The 23,655-nt window shown below is 38.4% G+C and overlaps 1 protein-coding gene across 3 annotated transcripts in view; it reads right to left on the reverse strand.

The window, feature by feature from the left end:
- The window catches only part of NBAS (NBAS subunit of NRZ tethering complex), a 185,089-nt gene that overhangs the window by 74,608 nt on the left and 86,826 nt on the right, over window positions 1-23,655 (reverse strand). For all 3 annotated transcript variants that reach the window (XM_071807074.1, XM_065834472.2, XM_071807075.1), the window contains 3 exons: window positions 23,485-23,608; window positions 16,026-16,102; window positions 15,349-15,486 (listed from right to left, as the gene is read on the reverse strand). In XM_071807074.1, the coding sequence (XP_071663175.1) occupies window positions 15,349-15,486; window positions 16,026-16,102; window positions 23,485-23,608 (339 nt within the window). The remainder of the gene's footprint in view (window positions 1-15,348; window positions 15,487-16,025; window positions 16,103-23,484; window positions 23,609-23,655) is intronic.

Genomic DNA, 23,655 nt, shown 5'->3' on the forward strand with positions numbered 1-23,655 from the left:
TCAAACAATACCTGGGGATGCCGACCGTAGCTGATATATTTTCTAAACGAAACAGCTGATTCAACCCTTACGCTCTCAATAATGTTGAGTGTACTAGACAAATCTACTTTGTTTATATTGCAGAATGACTCTGATAAATTAGAAATTAAACTTAAGAACATTAACTAGAGTGCACAACAGGGTAAAACATGCACCAAACGTTTGAACTTTGAGGTATGGTTGAATTTTTCTATCACTTGCTGGTATTTTCTTTTTTTCCCCAAGTCTTAGCTGACAGGCTGCTCATCAAGTCATAGTAAATGCTACAGGGCATCCTTTTTCCTCTCCACATGATATTTTTCTGAAGCCCTCTAAACATTCCAAACTCATTGATTTTATAAACGACATCAGTAGTTCTTTCAAGGTTGCTTAGGAGATTGGTAACAGAATAATAAAACCTCAGAAAAGAGATAGGCATGCAGAGCAGTGCCTCTACAATACAATTATATCAGCTGGAAACCAATCCACTGCTTATTATGTACCCCGGTATCTCATTTTAGGCGATACACTAGAAACAGAGCATGGAGACAGCAAATGTCAGAGCAAGATGAGGAAGCCTGTTTACCATAATTGCCTAAATTCTCTGTACAGTCCGCTGAGAGAGGCAGGTCCCTCTGACAGCCCATAATAGTAAATTTGTTCTCTTTTGTAAGGTTTCCCCTCTCTCCATTAAGAAGAGTAGAATCCAATGCCAGCGTTATCCTTCCAGTGCACAGCCCACCAAATTGCTCATAAAGCACACAAAGACAACGTAGAAAGTATTTTCAAACAAATATGCTAGAACTCTTCCTCGAGAAATGGCTTCTGAAGATGAAAAGGTAACATACTGAACGTTTCCTGAATAGCACATAATTTTTCACCATGACGCAGAACTGAACTTGAAAATAATATTAGGACAGGTAGATTGAAACCATTTTATTTTTGGTCCACTGTTGTCTTCAATACATTGGGAAATCCTTCCCTTTAAATGTGAAATTCCTAAAAAAAATCCTAAAAAATGATCTGCCAATCATTATATTTCGATCAAGCTGTCACCCTCTCAAATGACATCTATCACTAGCGCCAATTTTTATTCCCCAATTGTTACACTTCCCTAAAAGCATTTGTGTATAATCTTCCATGCTGCCTGTTCATGCTTCAAAGGAACACCCTAAGTCTACCTGATCAGCTTAATCATTTTCCTGTTAATATTTTTGCCAAATAATACCTACAAAGATGCAACAAGTGTGCAGTTCCACTAGAACTGCTCTCTATCAAACTGGTCAGTACTATTTCCCTGTTTTTCTCATAGGAACCCCTTCTACATCTTGTTTCACCATCAGGTTATAATAAAACTAAAATTACAAAAAACTCTGTAAGAAGGACCACTGTGTGATACAGTAGTACCACAGCAAATAATAATGATGAAAACCTGTTACAAGGAGGGAAAGAGAAGGAAGTGGAAGATAAACTGATGTATATGATGTTTAAAGGATCAATGTGGTCCTTCGATGTACATACGAGGAAGGAGAAACAAAAAAATTCTATTGATGTTTGTCATCAAGATAATTAATTTCCAGTACTAGATTATTTTGTGGTTTTGAAGCTTTGAAATATATGATAAAAAGGGATGGCTTTGAAAAGTATCACAGTCATTATTTAAAGGATTTAAGCAACATATGTTTTAGTAATATACTAATAAAGTATTTGCAAATATCGTCTTAGGGTCTACTGAGGTTATTAATGACAGAGTTGGAAAAAGAGAATCACACCGTCTATGAATACTCATGTATATGTATCCATACATAAGACATAAAGTGCAGAAAACTCTTCAATCTAGGAGATAAAAGTATGAGATCTGAGAGCTGGTAAATTAACGGACATAGATTCAGATTAAAGTAAACACAAGGTGGGGGGGTTTTTTGTGGTTTGGATTTGTGTGGTTGGGGTTTTTTTTGGAAGGGGTAGGGGGATGTTGTTGTTTTTCATTATTGCAAAAAGTTGCTGAGGATTGTGTTGAACTCTCCACCACCAAAAATCTTTCAGTCAAGAGTTGTCCTTTTTAATCCCTCCCAAGACCTATGTTCCAAACTATACGAGCACGTGAAATCAAATATTAATTTAGAGAAATCCCACAGCCTTGCTTCCTGCAAGAGACTATATTGATACCTCAAGTGAGACTTTCTAGGTTTCTTTAGTCTATAAAAAACAATGTCTCCCAAGTTGCATTTGTCTGCAAAATTAATTTACTAGAATGATACACAGTTTTCCATCTCTCAGATTTGTCATGCTTCTATAGATTTAAAATGTTTTCTTAACAGTGCTGCTTACGCAGTATTTATTAGGTATTCAACAGAAGCTCGACTAAAAAATATAAAAAGATAAAGTGTTTGGTATCAAGCTGTGTAGAACTTGTATTTCGTATTTTTAAGTATTCATTCTTTAACATCTTCACATTTTTAATAATACATGTTTTTTAAAAAGTAAGCTCAAATATTTCTATTCATTGGATACCTACTACAATTCAACATGATGGTGGTTCTAACAAACACTAATACAGAAATATCATTATAACTGTTTTGCCAGTACTCAAAAATTCTCAACTGTTTTTAACTGAAAACACCATAATAACTAGCTAGTAATAGTTGCTGGCCATAAATAAAATTAACATCAGTACAAGCTGACTCTTACTGCAGCATCCAGAGTTTACAAATTCTTTGACATTCTTAAAATTGTAACAGGTACTTAAAAATAAAAATCTATACAGTAATTGGTGTAAATACAAAGGAACTTTGACAGGTAAGACCAGTAAGAAGTAATATTCAACTTGTTCTCTTGAGCAACCTGATCTAGTTGAAGATGTCCCTGCTCATTGCAGGGGAGACAGACTAGACGAGCTCTGAAGGTCCCTTCCAACCTCAACTACTATATGACTCTATTGTCTGTCAAAACACAAAAAAACCCCAAACTGTACCTACACTATTACCTCTGTTAGCTCTTCAGTCTTTTAGATACCTAGAAATTGTGCCTAGGTGTCCAGCTCTCTGCTTTGCCAGATAAAACTCCTCTGGTACTCCAGACATGTCTGAGCACTGCTTCACCTCCCTGCTCAGCCGAGAAGGGGATTTCACACAGGAATAACACAGCAAAGATCGGGTAGATTTCCAGGGAAGCCACAAGCGCTGACCCAAAGGTATCAAACCTTTCACTTGTGAGCCTCCCTGGCATTGCCAAGGGAAATTCCTCAGGAACTACCCACCCATGCATTTTACTCATCTGTTGGACTAGCACTATGTTTAGTGTTGCAATAGTGTTGTCTTGGCCATGGTGAAACGGTCTGGCATAGGCTTCACTTGGGAATTACGGAAAAAAACAAACAAAACCAACCAACCAACCAATCAAACAAAACACCAAAAAACCCCCAACCAACTCAAACAAAAACCTAAAAAACCAACCAAAACCAAAAAACACCTAAACAAAAAAAGAAAAGCAAAAAGCACTTAGCACATCAGCATGAAGTTAATTTAATTTAATTAATTAGATGTGATCCCTAAAATAATCTGTCCTTTTTTTTTTTCCTGGCAAGTTGCTATTTCTTTCTTTCCTTCAAATCTCTTTAAAAGACTTAAATCAGCCATATACATCAGGAGAAAAAAAAAAATAATCTGACTTGGTTTTTCTCCTTTTCCTGCTCAAGAAATGGCAACAATTCTACAGCTAAATCAAGAGAGATTAATAAAAAGTGCTACTGTAAACACATCATACAGATAATATTAGATCACTATAAGGCTATTTAGCTTGTTTACTTCTTCTAAGACCAAAAATCTTTCTAATTGCTCTAGAAAGGTATATTGTTGTTTTGGTTTTGTTTTCAATGTAATGATCTTTAGCCCATAACACAGAAACGACTAGGAACGCTGATGAGAAAAGCTGCTCACATCATTGCGGCTAATCCACTCATAATCAATCCAGATACATAACTGATGTTCTGAACCTTTCTGGATTTAAGTTGCAGAGCATTTCCATCACCTTTTGCACTGTAACTTTTTGGTAATGGTCAAAAGCCGCAGCCGCAGTGAGCCAAAGGAATCCCAATGGGAAGGCAGAGGACACATTAAGTTGTGCCCAGATCCTTGTAACGCCAGATTTGTTCTAAACCATTTTAAGTGATCTTAACAAAAAGATCATGCTGCAGAGGAAGACACATACAGCATGCAAAACCAGGAGATGACCGCACATGAGCGAAGCAAGAGACACCAGGGAGCATGGTGCAGAATTCCTGCTGCAGACACAGTAACACTTTGGTCACTGTCCTGCCTCTTGGCATTGTCCATCTCCAGCACTTCTAAGACAAACCAAACTACACCTCTGGAAAGCACTTTCACCTGAGGGAGGAGGGGAGAGCTCTCTCCAATCATTGCAGCAACTGCTACAATCCCTGCAGCAAGACATTCAATGTGCTATAAATTTGATGGAGGGAGTGTAAGAAAAAAAGAATGAAGAGAAGCATGCACAGGCAACACTTTTCCTTACATAGCAAAGCAGGAAAACAGATTTACAGGAAAGAAACAGTTCACTGAAGAAGTAAGATCCTGAATGTGGTTGTTCACTCAAGGAGTACAATCCATCCCTCCATAGGACAGCTTTTCATTAATTAAATGAATGACACTTGTCCTCACCCAAGTCTGTTGTCACACTGTGAATCAAGAGTACATTAACTTAGAACAGTGCCACATGAATTTGGGTGGCCAACCTTTCAGATCACAACTGTCTCATGTCTCACCTGCTCAAAGCAAAAGATAAAGCGTACGGTTGAGATGGAAGACCAGAACATCTCAGAAATAAAAGCCGAACTGTCACATCACCCACGTGAAAGGATACCTCAACTTTCTTTATCCTCCCACTGCTGCAACTACATATATTGCTCAGTGACAACACTGATTTGTTCAGGATCCGCTTTCAGAACCATTTTTTAAACGGATAAAGGAAGGAGCAAATCCTATCACCCATCAGTGAAACCACACCAAGTCAACAAAGAAAGATCCCTACTAGGACACCTTTTATAATCTATAAGATTTCTCACAAGAAAGTCACACAAACTAACAAAAAAGGTGAAGTAGAGATGAGATGAGCAATAAATCCTCAATTTTAAAACCTATAGGTAGGTCTTACACTTTCAGACAATATTAAAACAATTTTCTGTTTCAGATTTATAATCTTAAAAAATGCACTGGAAGTTTTTGTAACATACTCTAACACAGATGTAACACAGCTGTAACTACTTCCACATTTATACAGTCCTAAAATGGCATTCTGCCCTTGGAAGGCAAATGCGAGGCTAGTGTAGCCCCCGGTGAAAATGAGTTTGACACTCCTGCTCTAATGTCTCAGGTATGTTTAAGTGTAATAATTTTAAAGCCTGTTCATACTCTTTAAAACTTTCTTGTCACCACAGTAATTTACATACATGATGCCAAGAAGCAGTTTTATAGTGTACTCAAAAAGGTAGAACTGGACTTTGTAGATCCAGGAATGCAGCTGTGGAGTAAAATTCTCGAGCATGCCTTCTCATTGTCATCAAAGATTTCATCCAGATTTCTCTTTTTTCCAAGAACTAAACCTGGATGTTTTAAATCTTCATTCCAGATGAGTGGCTGTATAAAATCAATGTTCCTGGATCACAGTTTAAAAGACAATACCATTAGTTCTCACTTGAAGCAGCCAAGTTTCAAACACTCACAAACTTACAGATTGTATGGACACAAATTACAACAGAACGCAGATTACACAGGTGACTGAGTGCTTCAGTCCTAGTCTGCTTATGGGTTTAAGGCTAGTACTAACTTAAAAGGGTTATTTGAATTTCCAGGGAAATTAGTGAAAAGTAAATACATACATTTGCAGTGAAATTAGAACAAATCAATTCATGAAAAAAAATGAGCCAAAACCAAAAGAGTGGGTGAATTCTAAGAGAAAAAACAGGTAAACGGTTTGCATATAAGCACTTGCAACTTCAGCAAAATTTGAACTAGTTAATTTTATTTCAAAAGTTCTGCTTTCCTCCACTATCAGGCAATAAAGACCCAGAACAGTGATTCAAACTGAAAACATATGATCATAAATGACATTTCATGCAAACAGGCTTTGCTGCTGTAAGAGACTGAAAGGGTCATGTCTCAAACACTGCGGTAAAAACAGCTCTGCAACATCCAGCCACAGGAGACAGGACACAGAGCAGGAGATGGATGGGACATGGTTAATTATGATTCACATGTCAACGACACGCTAATGGGCATTTCCATCTTTCACAATCACCCCTGAGAAACGCCTGTGCAAAAGACCAAAGATTATGCAAGCAGGCAATCCAGAGGACTATAAAAAAGCCCAGCTATACCAGCACTGGCAGGGTGCCCACCATCCTGAGGACCACTCTGCCCACCAGTCTCATTGCAGGAACTGAATCACACATCGAAGGATGCTGCACTTTGCTGGATCCAAACTACAAACCCCATCGTCCTCATTGCGGGAACCGGACCAGACACCGGAGGCCACACATCACTGGATCCAGACTACAAGTCCCATCATTCACACTGCGGAGATGGAAGGGTGGCAGAATCCCTCTCTTTTTTTCTTTTGTTCTTCCTTTCCTTCCCTTCCCTTTTTTTCCCTCTTTGTGTTGTATTTTTTTGGTGGTGGTAGTGGTTTTTTTGCCTTTTATTTTTGCTTTTTTTCTTTTTTTTTTTTTGTTTGTTGTTTGATTGTTTGTTTTGTTTTTAATAGAAGAGAGGTTAAATGTTTTAAATAAGCAATGCTGAAACATAATGGTTGAGAGCTAGACACTTGGATAGGAAGGCAGGATACACCACTGCAGCTGCAAGATGGAAACAACTGAATCTTCTAAGGACAAAAGGTTTCCCAAGGTGCTGGTACAATTAAAGATATGACGTAAGTGGAATCTTGGGAATATTTTCTGCCAACAAAGCCTCCAGAAGAGATTGAATAAGAAGGATTGAGAGTTAAACTGTTAGTTTTGAATTATGAATCAGATGTTGCTAGCACACAATCTTAAAATAATATTACCTGTTGGTTTTATTTCTGCTTCAGAAATTACACTAAAGACGGGATTAGAACTGGGCTCAGCCATGTACAGCATCTATTATACAAAATTACGTTCTGCAGGATTTTTTTAACTCTATATCCAGAGGTACCACAATCACTGGCTAGAATTATCAGAATATTCAAAACCTGGAAGAAAATGCAGTTAACCAACCTGATTTCATCTATACATTTTGTTTTAAGGTCAAAGAGCCACCCATCTCAAAATTAAATCATATAGTCAGCCAGGATATTTGCAGTACTTATACTACTGCATGTTAGTCTAGAAATTGCCTTGAATTTTTACTGAAGACATTTTAAGGAAAATTCTTAACAGATGAAACTTGGTTACAAAAGTAACACATTATCTTTTCATAGCCAGCAGCAGAAGAAAGAACAAAGTGACTTTAAGCCCAAACAAAACTACCAGGTATAAGTTAAATCAACATAGTTTCCAATACAGAAGCCAGTACTGCTGCAGGAAAAAAAAAATAATGCAAGAGGCTGATGTTAAGCAATAAAACATAAAAAATAATTTGAAAACTTGTCCAGGCAGTTGTTTCTACAGTTACATTAAATGACTTGTGTCTGAAGAGTTGAACAAATTGCTCTAGTTCTCTGTTTTAAATGCTTTTTTGCTTTGTTTTCAATCAGCTATTCCAGCAAGAGTGAGGAATCATTTGTCCCAAGAGAAAATGTTTTTATAGTTTCTTTTCTACTTCATGTTCTCTTACAGTCTTTTCTCTTATTGGGTAACATATTGACAAATCAGGTTTAAGTAGAAAAATCTCATCTCATCATTTCACCCGAAAGCTGTTTTAGTGGAACTAACACATTATATATAAAAGGTTACAATGTCAACTGAAAGCACACCTCTGAGAACAGAAAATTACTACATAGTTTTGAGTGAAGTGCCTACTAAATTCATAGTACATAATTCATTTCCCATTTGCAGTCAGCATTACTCTCAGTAAATAATGTCACAGCATAGGTAATTAACCTACCCTTCTGTCTGTTTCTCTTTTCCCTGAAAAAAGCATTGTGCTTCCTTTTTGAATATGTCTTTAATCTTGATCTCTGTGGAAACAGCTGTAGTCATATACAGACTTTGGAATAAGCACACACTCCTGTTGTAAAACTTCATTACAATATGATACAGTTTAAGTACAATACGGTATCTTTTTAATGTGTACAGTTACTTGACTGGATACATGCAAATACTTTTATGCCTTACTAATTTAAAGCTTGAAAACTAAATATTCCATGAGCTCCATGACAAAAAAACCTCACATAATTTCCTCTTCTCTGACAGCTATTAAAATGCCAGAGTGAAATATTTTTTTCATCCTACTACAGGAGCACTGTTAGCACTTCTGATTAGAAGCACGAATTTCTCAATGACTGCCTTCTCTTATTGTGATGTAAATTTTCATGAATTTTCTTAGGCTAAATTTATACAGGCCAACCTGGCATTTATCCTCAACTCTCCAATATGAGGGGAGGGAGGGGAGAAGAAACAAAACCAAACATTAAAAAAACCCCACCCAAACCAACCTCGACCAACCAACCTCAACCAACAACAAACAAATAAAAAAAAAACATCACCAAACAACCAAACAATATATTCAGACAACTTGACTTTATCGTCAAGCCAGACAAATAAAACTTTGCTAAAATATTTTGTGCACTAAGATGAACAGAAAATTTCAGTCAAGTTGCTTGGAAAGTTAACAGTGCTCACTGACTGGAGAAAATAGTTACAGAAACACAGAAAAGGAAAGTAAAATAAAATAAAGCCAATTGGGTGGGGGAACACTGTTTCACAAAGCTGTTGGTCGCCTTTATTCTGTTACCCAGAGAAGAACAAAATCCCTTGCAAGAAGGAAAGTGTTCGTACTTATCCCAACTACCTTCTTCACATGAAACACCACAAATATGCCTCCAGAGGAACATGCAAGTCAGATCTCAAACCTCTGCTGAAATAAAAGGTTGGTTTGAAGATCCTCATTTCTAAAAGAGCATTTCTGAATAGCTGGCTCCAGAACACCACTCGCTTTGCTTCCAAAAGTAGGATTTAACAGAATAGCTTGTACAACCCTTGAGAAATAAAAATAAACAATACTGTAACCATTTCTTTCTTAGGCACAATTCTTTTTGTAGAAATAAAACCAGAGGGGAAAGAAAAAACCAAAAGAAAACAAAAACTATTTAACAACAGCTCTTTTCTGAGTCACCTAAATATTATTTGGTCCCAACTAAGAACGACGATGCTTTGTAGTGTTGTGTGCTTAACAAAAACGTACGAGGATCTGTGAAACACTGGCTTATTGATATCAAACACACCTCAACCAAAGGAACACAGTTGTCACAATCTGACTGCAGTGTCACTAATTGCTGGATTACTGTTTCAAGGATCATACTGGAAGATGTTCAAAAATGTCCACAAAGACTGCTAGCCCAGGAGAGCTTAACTGAGTTTTAAGCCTTCAAACACATTGTTCAGTGAGCTCCCAATTTTGTTAGCTTAGATTTTCATTCATTTAAAAAAAAAAAAAAAAAAGTGTGTATTTGTTGAGACATCACTGAGGAATAAGCCAATCAATAAGGAAAACTCACAAAGTATGATTGGCCAAAGAGGAAATTCAAAGGCCTAAAAAAGTACCTGGCAAGTGCCTTATAAAGGAATGCTAAAGCTGATAGCAAAAAGTTCTGAAATGTTGCTTAAAATCGGGAAGCCAGCTAAAGAAGCTGTAGGATCTCTTGGTGACAGAGGGTGACTCATGGACAAATCCAGAGCAGAGCAAATCAATGAGATCTTTGTGTCAGCCCTCACTGCTGAAGATGTGAGGGAGAGAGCTCAGAAGAGACAGACGAAAACATCTGGGAAGTGTCTGGCAATCAGGTAAGTTACGTGCTTGCACAACACCACGACCAGATGGCTTTCACCCCTCAGTTCTCAAAGAATGCAAAGGTGAAATTACATTAAATGGCGTGCTAAGGTGCATCAATGAGCTTCATGAAAAAAAAAAATCGCAGTGTCAGAGTGCAAGTCCCACCTAAAAAATGGATCTCAAGGGGATGATAATAGCAGCCAGGTATATAAGAGGATAAGATGTGACAGGCATAAACAGCAGCATGATAAAGAAGTGGAGCAACCGAAAGACCAAATAAACTTCGTACAGAACATACAACAGAAAATTCAAACAGGGAAGCAAATGGGAGAAATTACACTGCCAAAGGAAATGTGCTGATTTTCAGCATCACTAACCAAATAGAAAGGGGGGCAAAAAGGAAACAAGGTCTTGAATCAGGAGTTAAAATAGTAACAAAAGTAAAGAAGGTTATGTTTTAAGTCCATCATACACAAACAAGAAAGAGAACTAACGTTTTACCATCTACAATAGACTTGGTGCTAGCCAGTGTGATTATCAATAAAAAGCTGAATGTGAAGACAGAATGAAACAAGACTGTCTGACACAATCTGTCAGTTTTGCATGTCAGTGTTTACAGACTCCAGTAAAACTTTATGTACACAAGTTCAATTTGAGATCAAAAAATACATATATTGTTTCAAGTTAGTTAAGTTCATGATTTAGGAATGTGACAGGATATTATTAATTAACACAAACCAACATTCAATGAACATTTGATTCCCAGTGAGAGATTACCTCATGCATAGACTTAACTTCTAGCTGCACTACAGTGCCATGAAACAAGGTTAAAGCCATTAGACCTCATTCAACATGGGTAATGCACCTGGTAGCCCACAAGATCTCCCTCTCTCCCTCTGCCTGTATACAGCCTTCTTACGTAAGATTTATTTCCATTTCAAATCAAGTCTTTATTGTCAACATCCTACACTCAGAATGTTACCTAAAGCTGTAGCATAAGGACCATGGCTGGGAGTTCTGCTTCTCTGGTTTAATATAACTGTATAACTAAGGTCAGCCTTACACAAAAAAGCAACAGAACTGCCTTGGGAGCCAGGTCAAGCCTGCAGAATGAAATCCCCTAAGATCAACACAAATTTCTATGTATTCAGTCCCAAGATCATCTTCTGACCTTGCTCTCATTAATGCAACAAAAGAGAAACACATATCAACATGTAACAATTTAAAACCTGTTCCACACGCTGTTTATCCCCTATGGGAAAGGCGATGAAAAAGAATAAGATATATACGACGTAATTATCACAGACACTTAATGCACTTAAAACCTACAGATGCCATTGTGCTGAGGGTAGTATAGAGAGCCTAAATACAATCCAGAGAAGGAAGAGGTGAATAGACAAAATAATGGCCTAGCAAGGACAGGAATAAAGAGAAACAGCACAGGAACTAAAATATAAACCAGCTGTGACATAAACAGAGAGGGAAAACAAAAACAAAACTAGAAAAAAAGAGTTACTTGGTAGACAGTCAATTTCTCTGAGGTGAAAGCAAACCTAATTCTGCCTCTTACAGAGAGATTGATGGAGACTTCCCTAAGCAGCAAGCAACAGAAAAGAGAAGCAGGTTAAGTGCACAGAGCACAAGTTCACTGTGTAAATGAACTCTGTCACACAGGGACTCAAAAGCCAGTTATATCAGGCTACTTAACCTGTGGAACTGAACTCCCAGCTTCTTCACCAACTCTAAGCTGCATCAAAAACATCACTAAGGAGAAGGTCTGAGGTTACCATTTCAACATTTTGCCAGCTGCAACACACAGAAGTACATGAATCATTTTTATGAATAAAAATAACAGGTAATAAAATAAAAAACTAAGAATTTTCTGCTAACAGCAACTTTTGTTATCTGCTATTAATTGCAAAATTCCCATTCCCCTCCACAACTTAGAACTGTATTTGTTAGAACAGTATTTGTTAGAGCTGTTGTTTGATGCTCCAAGAAAAAGCTTGCCCCCCATCTACAGGCAGTAAAACGCTCCTCTCTAAAATCACAGTAACAGCTCAGCATTAAATTATTAGCATAAGGACAGGGATATAACATATCAACCTTAGAGTAATCAAACTTTTTCACTCCTTTCTAGAGTAAACAATCCCCCAGACATATCTATTCTGGTCACTTATCAGATCACCACGATAGGACAAATGAGGAGATAAACTGTTAGCAGCAAAAACTATGCAGCAGATTTCTTGCTCAGCTGTATGGCTTTTCTCCCCGTCCATCAAGACTGGGAAGTGGTGAGCAGTGGGGAGACAGCCTGGGCGCTGAGCAAGGTTCAGCAGCAGCCCAAACACCGGTGTGTTATCCAGGTTTCTAATCACAAATGCAACGCACAGCACCATAGGGGTTTTTATGAAGAAAGTTAACCCCACCCCTGCCAGGTCCACTACACACCTAAACCAAAAATAAATACAGATTCACAAAGGGTAATGAGTCTCCTCACACTAATGTTTTCCATAGCCAGCCCATTTCTGGAAATTTTGCTCTCTTCTTCTGTCTGGGATTATGCTTACAGATTTCTATCTCTGGTTTTATTTGGTTGTAAAGCTTCTTTAATGTCTTCCTCAGAATAAGAAATATAGCTCAGATGCCCTAAACTATACTTACATTTATATTATTATAACAGCTAAAATTCAAAATTGTCCTGGGTACACAACTAAAGCAGTACTTTACAAATAAATCCCTTTGTTTTCTTAAAGCAAAGTAATATCTTAATCAAACAAAGAAATTATCAAGCTGATTTCCTTTTGGACCTCAACAGTCCAAAAAATTTAATGAGAATTTATGACAATGTATGATTCTGTTTTGATGTGCAGATGTACCTGTCAGTATTTCATGTCATAGTAAAAACAGCAGACCAAATCATTCCTTCAAAGTGTCTTTCTTGACTGACTAGCAAGTCCTAAAAGCCTCTCATAGCCAGTGGAAGAGGATCTCTACCCCCTTACTCCCCACGATCCTTATAACACATCTGTCATTTTCACTCTAAGAACATTTCTTGCATTATGCCAGGGGTACTCATACACTGTTTTGAAAGATTTATACAATGATATTTTAAAATAAAAATAGGAAGTGTAGACTTCTCCATGCTTTATAAAGCTTCTCATAAATTCAGCTGGAGTTTTCAGACAGGATATTTATTCAATGGACTAAAGAAATCACACTTACTGTGATTCAGGTGCTCTTAAACAAAAATGTACACTCTATGATGTTGAGGATCCACCTTCTAAGCATGTGGCTGAAGTGCCAGATTTAGATCTTTACTGAATATGTACATGTTTAGAGCAGGGAGCAAAAAGGGATTGGTTATACACCTTCATCCAAAACAAACACACTCTTTTAAGAATAATGTACAGCTTTGAATTATACAGTTGAAGGACCTAGGGACACACTTCTGGTTTGAGAAGATAAAGGTGATGCAAGACACCAGTGGCATGAGCTGGAAGACTGTGGAATAACATCTGCAATGGAGTTTATCATCTTCTACTATAAAAGTTTATGAACAATATCCCCCCTGCCATCCTGAGCTCTTAGGAAACACAAAAATATAAACTATGGCCAGATCTATTCCCATGGACAGCAACAGGTATGACATCGAGGAAAGCAACTTGCAAACAGAGCCATTCTTTATTACCAGCATCTAACACATACATTTAAACAAATGGCTGTTTTGCAGTGGAAACAGCATTTAAGTCTGTTTTTGTTGTGTGTTTGTTTGTTTTGTGGGAAAAAAAAAAAAAAGGTACTTATTTTGCTCAAAAGTACATGTTTCTATGCCTCCTTTTCTACTTCAGTGACAGTACCGCACTGGGTACCTTTGGAATTACTTGACAATGAATGTATTCTCCTGTTTTGTTTTTCACTGGGCATTCAGGCCTTTTTTTTTCCCCCCCTTTTTCTTGGTGTGCCGTTCACTCAGGATCTTCTCATACACCTGTTTTCAAAAGCTACTGTTTAACAGTAGTACTTAAACACAGCACGTACATTTTTAACAAGCAACTTAGAATACACCACTTCTCACAGTAACATACAGTATTTTACCAAATGGAACAAAAGATTTAGCCTAAGATCATATCAGTAAGAGATAAACTACATGGTGCTACTGATAAGACTTCACTTATCAAATGGCAACTGGAGTAGAAATAGTTCTATCTTTAACGTCTCTGTCTTCATTCTTAAAACTTACTCTTTCAAAAGGTTTTATAGCTCTTTCTGTAAAATAAGACTGTTTAAAAAAGCTAAACTAAAAAAAGCCATAGTTTTCATCCAAGGTGTCTTGCAGCAGGTGGACCTAGGCTCAAAGAAAGCTATTTAACAAACATGAGTGAATTGCTCACAACCAATATATTTTGCAAGCCACACAAATTTCAATTATGGACTAAGTTTTCCTTTAGCTTCTAAACAGAAGACAGTAGAATGCAAATCTCAACAGGAACATGAAAGGCTGCTGCGTAAATATCAAAATAGGCTTTCCTCTGTAAATCAGGAGTCATTCTGAACATGGAAAAAACTCTCCTCTCATGCCACGCTGGTGATTAGTGGTCTCTCTTTTCAGGAAACGTGTGGCCAAAAGTGTTGTTTAGCTGTAAAGCAAAGCCAGGCTGAAAATCAAACAGTCCAGTGAGCTTCTTTACAGGACAAAAGAACTAGCATAAATTCAGAAAGGCTCTCTTGGAGAGGCAAAGGAGAGATTTTACTCAGGCATCTCAGTAAGAATGGCAATTGGTGCTTAATGAACTTTTGTTTAGAGTTACCATGTAACTGCTTCAATCACAGTCTATTAATAAGAAGCAAATCTGTGCAATTTCCAAAAAAGACACTTGTCAAAGGAAATGAACAAATTCATCAATGAATGAGTTTTCAAAACAACCTAAGCAAAATGAAATACAAACCAGTATACCTCAAGGAAAGCTATGGAAACTTTTTGACCATTCTTGTTGAAATGGACACTTGACTCTTCTTAGAAACTACTATACTGCATTGGTTTTGCAAGATGACAGTATTGGCTACGCTCATTACTGCTTGGTGTTTCTAAGCTACTGTGAAGACTGACAGTGCTATTACCTATAAATGATACTTGATATTGTGCTTCAAAAAGTCTTCCACAAACCGTGAAGTACTTGCCTGTTTACAGCACTCCAGAAGAATGATTATGCGTTACTTAACAGGCTGCTCACAGTATAAGTCAGATCAGCTCCTTACCAGGCTTAACTCATGTACTGGCTTTTTAGAATAGCTTTAATGCTGCACATTAATGAATATGATTTTAAAAAGCAAGAGTACTAACCCTGTAGAGAGGGTGGCATTCGTCCTTGAAACACGGTGCCAAACGAGCATAGATCTGCAGGCTGTAGTAATAACTTGCCAGCTGGAGAGATAACGCAGAGTGTAATTGCTTTTCAAAGCATTTGTTGGCATCCACCACCTAGGAGAAAGAGAGCATTAATTTAGATGAAAGAATTAGCAAGCATGCAACATTAAGTGCACAAACTTTCTCAAAAGCTACTTGCTGTGATTTAGAAGTAGCTCTGACACTGTTTTTCTGGCACAGAAGTAAATCAGTAACCTATACACAAAGATAATTCTACATCACAATGTTTCTCCCCCCTTGCACAAACATCTAACCAAAATTATTTTCCAACTACAGTTTTGCTGCTTCTATACCACAAACTTATTATCTATATTTCTGAGCTGCCTTCAAACTATTAAGACAGCTGGCCCAAATACTATTTTAAGTAAGAAAACGTGCCATTTCATGAGTGTCACGCGCATAAGCCAGTCCAACAGCATTTGTTCAGAGTCTCCTTTAAACACACCAGCCCAATCTATGAAAATGTGTACTTGAATTTATTGAAAGACTTAGATTTTAAAACCCTAAGGAAATTCCATTTCTTACCGATTTCTGAAATGCTATGAATAGTCTTTCCTGGCAAAAACTTCCAAAGAAAATCTCTATCAACATACCTGCGGCAGTGCAAGTAGATATGCAAGAGACAAGGTCATATCCTTTGGTAAAGCATCACTCGCCAGTTGTAGCAGAACTGCAACATATAGGGAGCAGAAATCAAGCTTTGATTACTGACCCATCGAGCCTCGACAGTTAGCAAGTGAAATGTTTTCAGTGTAACCATATTTTATTAGACACCAGCTTGAAGCACTCTATACATACTTAATTAAACACTTATCAGTGCAATCCAGAAACAGATAATATGTAATTAAACTGCAGCACAGCTTTACCTTGACTTCCAGGCAAAGCGTTTGATGCATTAACCAAACAAGAATGAAACTATGGAGTAACAGATGCTAAACAAAGCCACTAAAATATCACCAGTGCTGATTTACAACAAGTAAATCTTCTGCTTGTAAAATCAAGGCAGTAATGCAATGTCATAAGTGTTCGAAGATACCAACCAGAGAACAGTACAAAATGTCTTCTCTTCAAGCCTGAGCTCTGATTCTCTGATTCACTTTTGTCTTAATAAAAAACTTAAAAAAAAGAACCTGCAAGTGTCTTATGAATTTTCAATAAGATCAGTGAAGCACCGAAACTAGGTCCTGCCACGTATTTCCAACAGAAATATCAGCACAATGACACAGTTGAAATTAATGCATATAATAATAATTATTCTGATGATAAAAAGATACATTTCTGGTAAAACGGGCACAAAAATTACCTGCTTTTCCTACACTGCATATACTAAATTTGTGTTTAAAACAAGACCACTTGTTTTTATTTTTGTTCAAAAACCCCACAATATTTTACATTATTCAAACGGGAGAGCCAATACACAGACACAACGTGAGCACCCACAATTTGTTTATAGGATCTCTCCTTCATGCAGTTATCTCCTGTACTAAAGTCAAGCACCACAGCAGTTGCTACGGAAGCTCCAACAAACAATTACAGAATAACAATTCTCATGATACATTTAACATTTGGTTTTGAGGATAGAGAATATAATTTATCACTTCCAAGGACAACTTCAGGAGACCTGTGTGGTTAAACAGGAAGCTGCTGGGTAAGCTCAAGTGAAAGAGGATATTTTATAGATCATGGAAGGAGGGGCTGACCACTTGGGAAGAATATAAGGCTGTTGTCAGAGGATGTAGGGAGGCAACTAGGAAAGCTAAGGCCTCCTTAGAATTAAACCTGGTAAGTAGGTCAAGGACAACAGAAAGAGCTTTTTCAAATATGTGGCAGATAAAACTAACACCAGAGGCAATGTAGGCCCACTGATGAACGAGGTGGGTGCCCTGGTGACAGAAGATACAGAGAAGGCAGAATTACTGAATGCCTTCTTTGTCTCTGTCTACTCTGCCAGAAGCTGTCCTGAGGAGCCCCATACTGCTGAGGCCCCAGAGGAAGTCAGGAAAATGGAGGAGTTTGCCTTGGTTGATGAGGACTCGGTTAGGGAGCAATTAGGCAATCTGGACATCCATAAACCCATGGGTCCAGATGGGATGCACTCGTGGGTGCTGAAGGAGCTGGCTGAGGTCATTGCTGGACCACTCTCCATTACCTTTGCCAAGTCTTGGGAAACGGGAGAGGTGCCTGAGGACTGAAGGAAAACAAATGTCACTCCAGTCTTCAAAAAGGGCAAGAAGGAGGAGCCAGGTAACTACAGACTGGTCAGCCTCACCTTCATCCCTGGGAAAGTGATGGAACAACTTATTCTTGGTGCCATCTCAAAGCATATCAAGGATAAGAGGGTCATTAGGGGCAGTCAACATGGCTTCACCAAGGGGAAGTCGTGCTTGACCAACCTCATTGACTTTTATGAGGACATAACCAGGTGGAGAGATGATGGCAGGACAGTGGATGTGGTATATCTTGGTTTCAGTAAAGCATTTGACACAGTCTCCCACAGCATCCTCGCTGCTAAACTGAGGGAGTGCGATCTGGACAATCGGGCAGTGAGCTGGACTGTGAACTGGCTGAAGGAAAGAAGCCAGAGAGTTGTGGTCAATGGGGCACAGTCTAGCTGGAGGCCTGTGTCTAGTGGAGCGCCTCAAGGGTCAGTACTGGGGCCTGTATTATTCAATATATTCATCAACGATTTGGACGAGGGAAGAGTGTGTACTATCAGCAAGTTTGCTGATGACACCAAGCTGGGAGGAGTGGCTGACACACCAGAAGGCTGTGCTGCCATCCAGCAGGACCTGGATAGGCTGGAAAGTTGGGTGGGGAGAAATCTGATGAAATATAACAAGGGAAAAGTGTGGAGTCTTGCATCTGGGTAGGAACAACCCCAGGTTCCAGTATGAGTTGGGGAATGACCTATTAGAGAGCAGTGTAGGGGAAAGGGACCTGGGGGTCCTGGTGGACAGCAGGATGACCATGAGCCAGCACTGTGCCCTTGTGGCCAGGAAGGCCAATGGCATCCTGGGATGTATTAGAAGGGGGGTGGTTAGCAGGTCAAGAGAGGTTCTCCTTCCTCTCTACTCTGCCCTGGTGAGACCACACCTGGAATATTGTGTTCAGTTCTGGGCCCCTCAGTTCAAGAGGAACAGCAAACCGCTGGAGAGCATCCCCTTATGAGGAAAGGCTGAGGGAGCTGGGGCTCTTTAGCTTGGAGGAGAGGAGACTGACAGGTGACCTTATTAATGTTTACAAATATATAAAGGGTGAGTGTCATGAGGATGGAGCCAGGCTCTTCTTGGTGACAACCAATGGCAAGACAAGGGGTAATGGGTTCAAACTGGAACACAAGATGTTCCACTTCAATTTGAGAAGAAACCTCTTCTCAGTGAGGGTAACAGAACACTGGAACAGGCTGCCCAGTGGGGTTGTGGAGTCTCCTTCTCTGGAGACATTCAAAACCCACCTGGACACCTTCCTGTGTAACCTCATCCGGGTGGTCCTGCTCTGGCAGGGGGATTGGACTGGATGATCTTTTGAGGTCCCTTCCAATCCCTGACATTCTGTGATTCTGTGATTCAAAAATCTTACAAAACCTGGACCAGAAATTGCATAAGGAGTTGTAAGTATACCAGGAAAACAACATTGTGTTTTCCTTTTTTTATAGATGCTATTATTATTATCATTTTTATTGTTATTATTATAATTATTCCAAACAGTAGAAGCCATCTTCCAGCAACATAGCTCCTTGCTTATTTTAAAGAAGTCTCGAATACCTATATTCCCACATTATAAAAAACTGCTCTTGAGGGCATGCTGGCAAGAAACCTGATTACTTAACACACACAGTCCCCCAGTGAATTCTTTGTTCCAAAGAATGATTTATAAAAGGCTTGAATGACCAATTTCAATTTTCAGATTATCATTAATTTTCCATCAGCCTGAAGTGGATTTACATGCTGGCCGTCAGCCAGATAAATAAATATAAATTTCTATGTGACAAGACATCACAGAGGCTGTCTACATGGCAATACGTCACAGTTACTACAAGTACAAGCCTGTCCAACAGCACCTGTGATCTATGCTTCAAATAGCTTTTACCAATAGTTTCTTGCTGCTGACGGCTCGTTTATGCTGCATTTGGAATAACCTGTATGCTGCCCAAGCTAAGACAATAGTACTCTAGAAATATCTAACAGTAAAATCTTGATGAATTAGTTTGCAAAATTGCTATTTCCTACTCTGAGCACAAACAAAGTTACTTTACATATTCTTACAGCCACCTCTAGTTGAACAGAAAATAATGGGAAGAGGGAAAAAAGAATTTGGGCTCTGCCCTTTTCTCCTTTTACTCTGGAAAATTAATGATTGCAAAGCCTCCAGAATATATAATAAATTGTGGGCTCTCCTCCAACTTAACATCCCCAGTATAACTTTTCGCTGGTACCCCGAGGTTAGTGGCGCCTCAGCACTCCCTTCTCCTAATGGCCCTGGCCAGGGTGCTCTGGGGCCAAAGAAAAGAAGCTGTTAGCCTCAAACAGAGAAACAGGGAGATGTACCTACTCCTTCCATGAAGAAGGAGGGAGGGGGAGAAAAGGGGGGTTTGCATTCTGCCACAGCTGGTTTGGAGGTTGTCATCTTCATCCTTCAGATAGCTATAATGACAAAGACGACAGCACCAAGACACGGCCAGAAAACAATATGATTGTATTCATACTCTAGTGCTCAACACAAAGGCATCCCAGTTGCCAGAATGTACTTAAAACTGACCTGCCTCCATTGTCCTCCCTTCTGAGAAAAACACATCACCTGTACTGATTCGGTAAATATAAATATTCTGTGTGGCTGTGCACAGATGTGTTTGTGCATCCACACACAGATGCCCACTTTACACATGCACAAACACGTGTATTTACACAAAGATTGATTTCACAGTTTTCTGTCTCCCAGTGAAGCTCTACGGGTATTCGCTTATGTCTAAAAGGGCTGAGTTCAAATTGCAGGCTATGGACACCAGCAGGATGCCATTCTCTCCTCTAATGCCTCTTAACAAAATTTACAGGAACTTAGTATCATTTCAGACCACTGACAAATTTGAAATTTGCCAAAGGAATTAAATGTTACAGGGTTGGTAAACCAGGGAGGACAGGCAGTGACATGCTAAGAGCCAACACTGCTGTCCCACAAACAATATTTCCTTAAGAAAACACACATAAAAAAATATTTTATGAATAATATTTAGTGACTGTGCAGGTCTTTATGCCACAAGCTCATTTGAAAGGCAAAGCAGGGAAGAAAACAGCGTATTTGTGAACACTGGAATTTATCAATACTTAGGGAGTTTTGACTCTTTCTCCATGTTTTTTTCTCTGAAAAATAAATGCAAAAACTGCTCCAAGCCCTCAATTGTTCATTTAGCATGTGATAAAATCTCACTAAACTCCAAGTAATTACAAAATCATAGAAAATATTAAGTTATTCTTTCTTCTAAAACTCCTGAGGATTCAAAGGTATGACCAACTTTCTTGGGTTTGAGTTTAGTAGCTAACCTGATTATAACGAAATGCAGCAATCAGTTGTAGTACCTTCCCATTCAGATCTGATCTTCAACCTCCTCATCAAACCCCTAAGGGCTATGAAGAAAGAAAACCACAATTAAATACAGATGCACAACACTGCCTTGGTCACACTAAGTCTGGGTGCACTTTAACGGTACAACTGAGGAAAGAATATTTTGCTGGGCCCAAAATGATGGGTGCTACCACTTCACTCAAAAATGCTCAGTGTACCACTTACATCCAGATAGAAAGGACAAGAAAATCCAAGTCCAAGGCTTGTGACCATATCAAAACCACAAAAGAAGCAGCAAGCATTATCTTGAGTTTTGTCACACGCACTGCTGCCTCTGGGGAAGGTGTTGAGCTGTTCCCTCACTCCTGGAGCACGATGCTGCTACCGTAATAGAAACAGAGGCTGATATATCAACTTCTGCCAAGACAATGTGCTAAGTACAACTGGGGTTTCTTTCCTAAACTGCATCTCCTTCCAGGTTTGTCAATTCTTCAAACAGAGCTGAAAGCTGTTGCTGTAGCTATCCTATAAGACAACTAAAAGTAAACAAATGAGACTCAATCTTAGCACATTTAATTTGATTTTGCTGACATGCTTTTAGTTACTAGTATAGTAGCTAATAACTCATATGAACATTCAAGTTTCATATGGCAAAATTCTCCCAAAACCTTAAAGTAGGCCTGAAAAGATAGGCAAAAACACTGAATTATAAATGGGGTTCATATCTGTGTAATTTTATTTAAAATTTTGGCAGTGTGCTATTAATACGCACATTTTCAAGCTTCACAATCCTGAAAGTGGTAACTCAGCATAAGGACTATCATGGGAATTGATAAAGCAAATAATTAAAAAGTGGGAACAAGTGGGATCCAATACTATTAATCCAGGGCTAATTGCATTACAATTAGCAAATTACCAATCCATTCATTTACAGAAAGCTACACTACACTCATGTATAAGAACACTGACTACTGATTACCTAAAGGTGTCATACAGCAGGACTGCTCAGTTTTCCAGAGAAAAAGACAGAACTCTCAGTTCCATAGCACAGTTGGAGGGACTTGTACGCGAAATTTACACTGACCACAGAATATGAGTGGTGGAAGAGAACAGAAGTATTAAAATTGTAAAAACAGTCCGCACACTTGTGAAGAGGGAGATAGAGGCATTAAAACTAAAGCCAGAATCCAGAATTTCTTCTCCAAGCAAAGTCCTCAAAACTGCAATTTCCATCTCAAAGGCAGCCACTGAATTGTAAACAACTGGTTCCAGTTACTCAGGTTGGAGTAGGAAGTATTACCAAACATCTGCCAGCTAACACCATTTGCCCTACGAAAGCAATGAATATTTTTTAATCTTTGCCTTCCCCTCCTTTAAGACACAAGCACATCTAGAGCTTGTGGGCTTTCAAGCATGCAAGGAAAGAGATTATAAGTACCAATTTAAAACTATTTTTGCATTAAGAGAGAAGGGAAGGAACAAAATGTTAATACATCCCCATTTATACAAGCTTTACTGACCTTTTCTAATTCACAATGTTGTTATATTACAACTGTACAGTTAGCTGTATAAGTACCGTGTATCTCAAACTACTGAATCATGTACTTGTAGGACAAATACGCTGCTTTTCATGAAACAGTTGAAATAAAACTCTGTGGCTTATGAGGAAAGTCTCACTTGAAGCTCTTCTCATTCTGCAAGTGATTTAATACACTCATTTTTCATGGCAGAACTTACCACAGACTAAAATACAATACAGATATCTTCCTTCAAAAGCCACTAAGAGCATGTAAATATTTAAACAGTTCATTTCTTAAACCAGCAGGAGACAGCCGAAAGGAAAGACAAACAGTCATAGTTGGTTTTATGTGGCTTGTTTTGTTTTGTTTTTAAAAAAGTGAAACTTCCAGGTAACAAATTATTAAGTACAACCAATAAAATGTAGACATTTCAGAATATCACAAAAAGTTCTAATGATTCCAGAAGCTGCAATTCAGCATTAAGTAGCAAATAGAATACTGTAATGAAATCAAAATACTGAAAGTTGTATACACAATGGCAGAGAATCTAAATAAGTGAATACACAGTCATACATACAAATGACATTAACAATCAGTTGCCAATTTGTTTGAATATCTTACATGGCACTATTCAGGAAATCTTCAACAATTCTTTTCCCCCAAAAATGTTCTCATGTTTGTCAGCCTCCAAATACCAGTTTCTGCTTATTTAAAGACAACCGTCAGATTTCAGATTTCTAGTCTTTGCTGAGCAACTTCTTTTAAAAATACCACTTCTCTTCAAAACTCTGCAGCTACTTCCATCAGGACAACTTATCAACGTAAGACGTTGAAGCAGATCACAGTTTATACAAAATGACCAGAAAACACTTCAAATCACTTTTTGCAATTCTCCATATTGAAACCCATCCATAGATTCTCTTATATTTACTACATATAGTAAATATAGAAGTGAATATCCATGTACCCATACCTTCTGTAGTTGGAAGTAGGTCTTTTCCTTTGCTCTTTGTTTCCGTTAGTTTCTCTGTTTTCAGCAGTATCTCTGCAAAGCTTTCCAAAGAATTGTTCTCATACGTGCCATAGCTCATTTCAGACTAGAAGTAAAATAAGATAATTGACACACGCGCACTACACCCTACAG

This window comes from Patagioenas fasciata, chromosome 3 (assembly GCF_037038585.1).
Source record: "Patagioenas fasciata isolate bPatFas1 chromosome 3, bPatFas1.hap1, whole genome shotgun sequence".
Lineage (NCBI taxonomy): Eukaryota > Metazoa > Chordata > Aves > Columbiformes > Columbidae > Patagioenas > Patagioenas fasciata.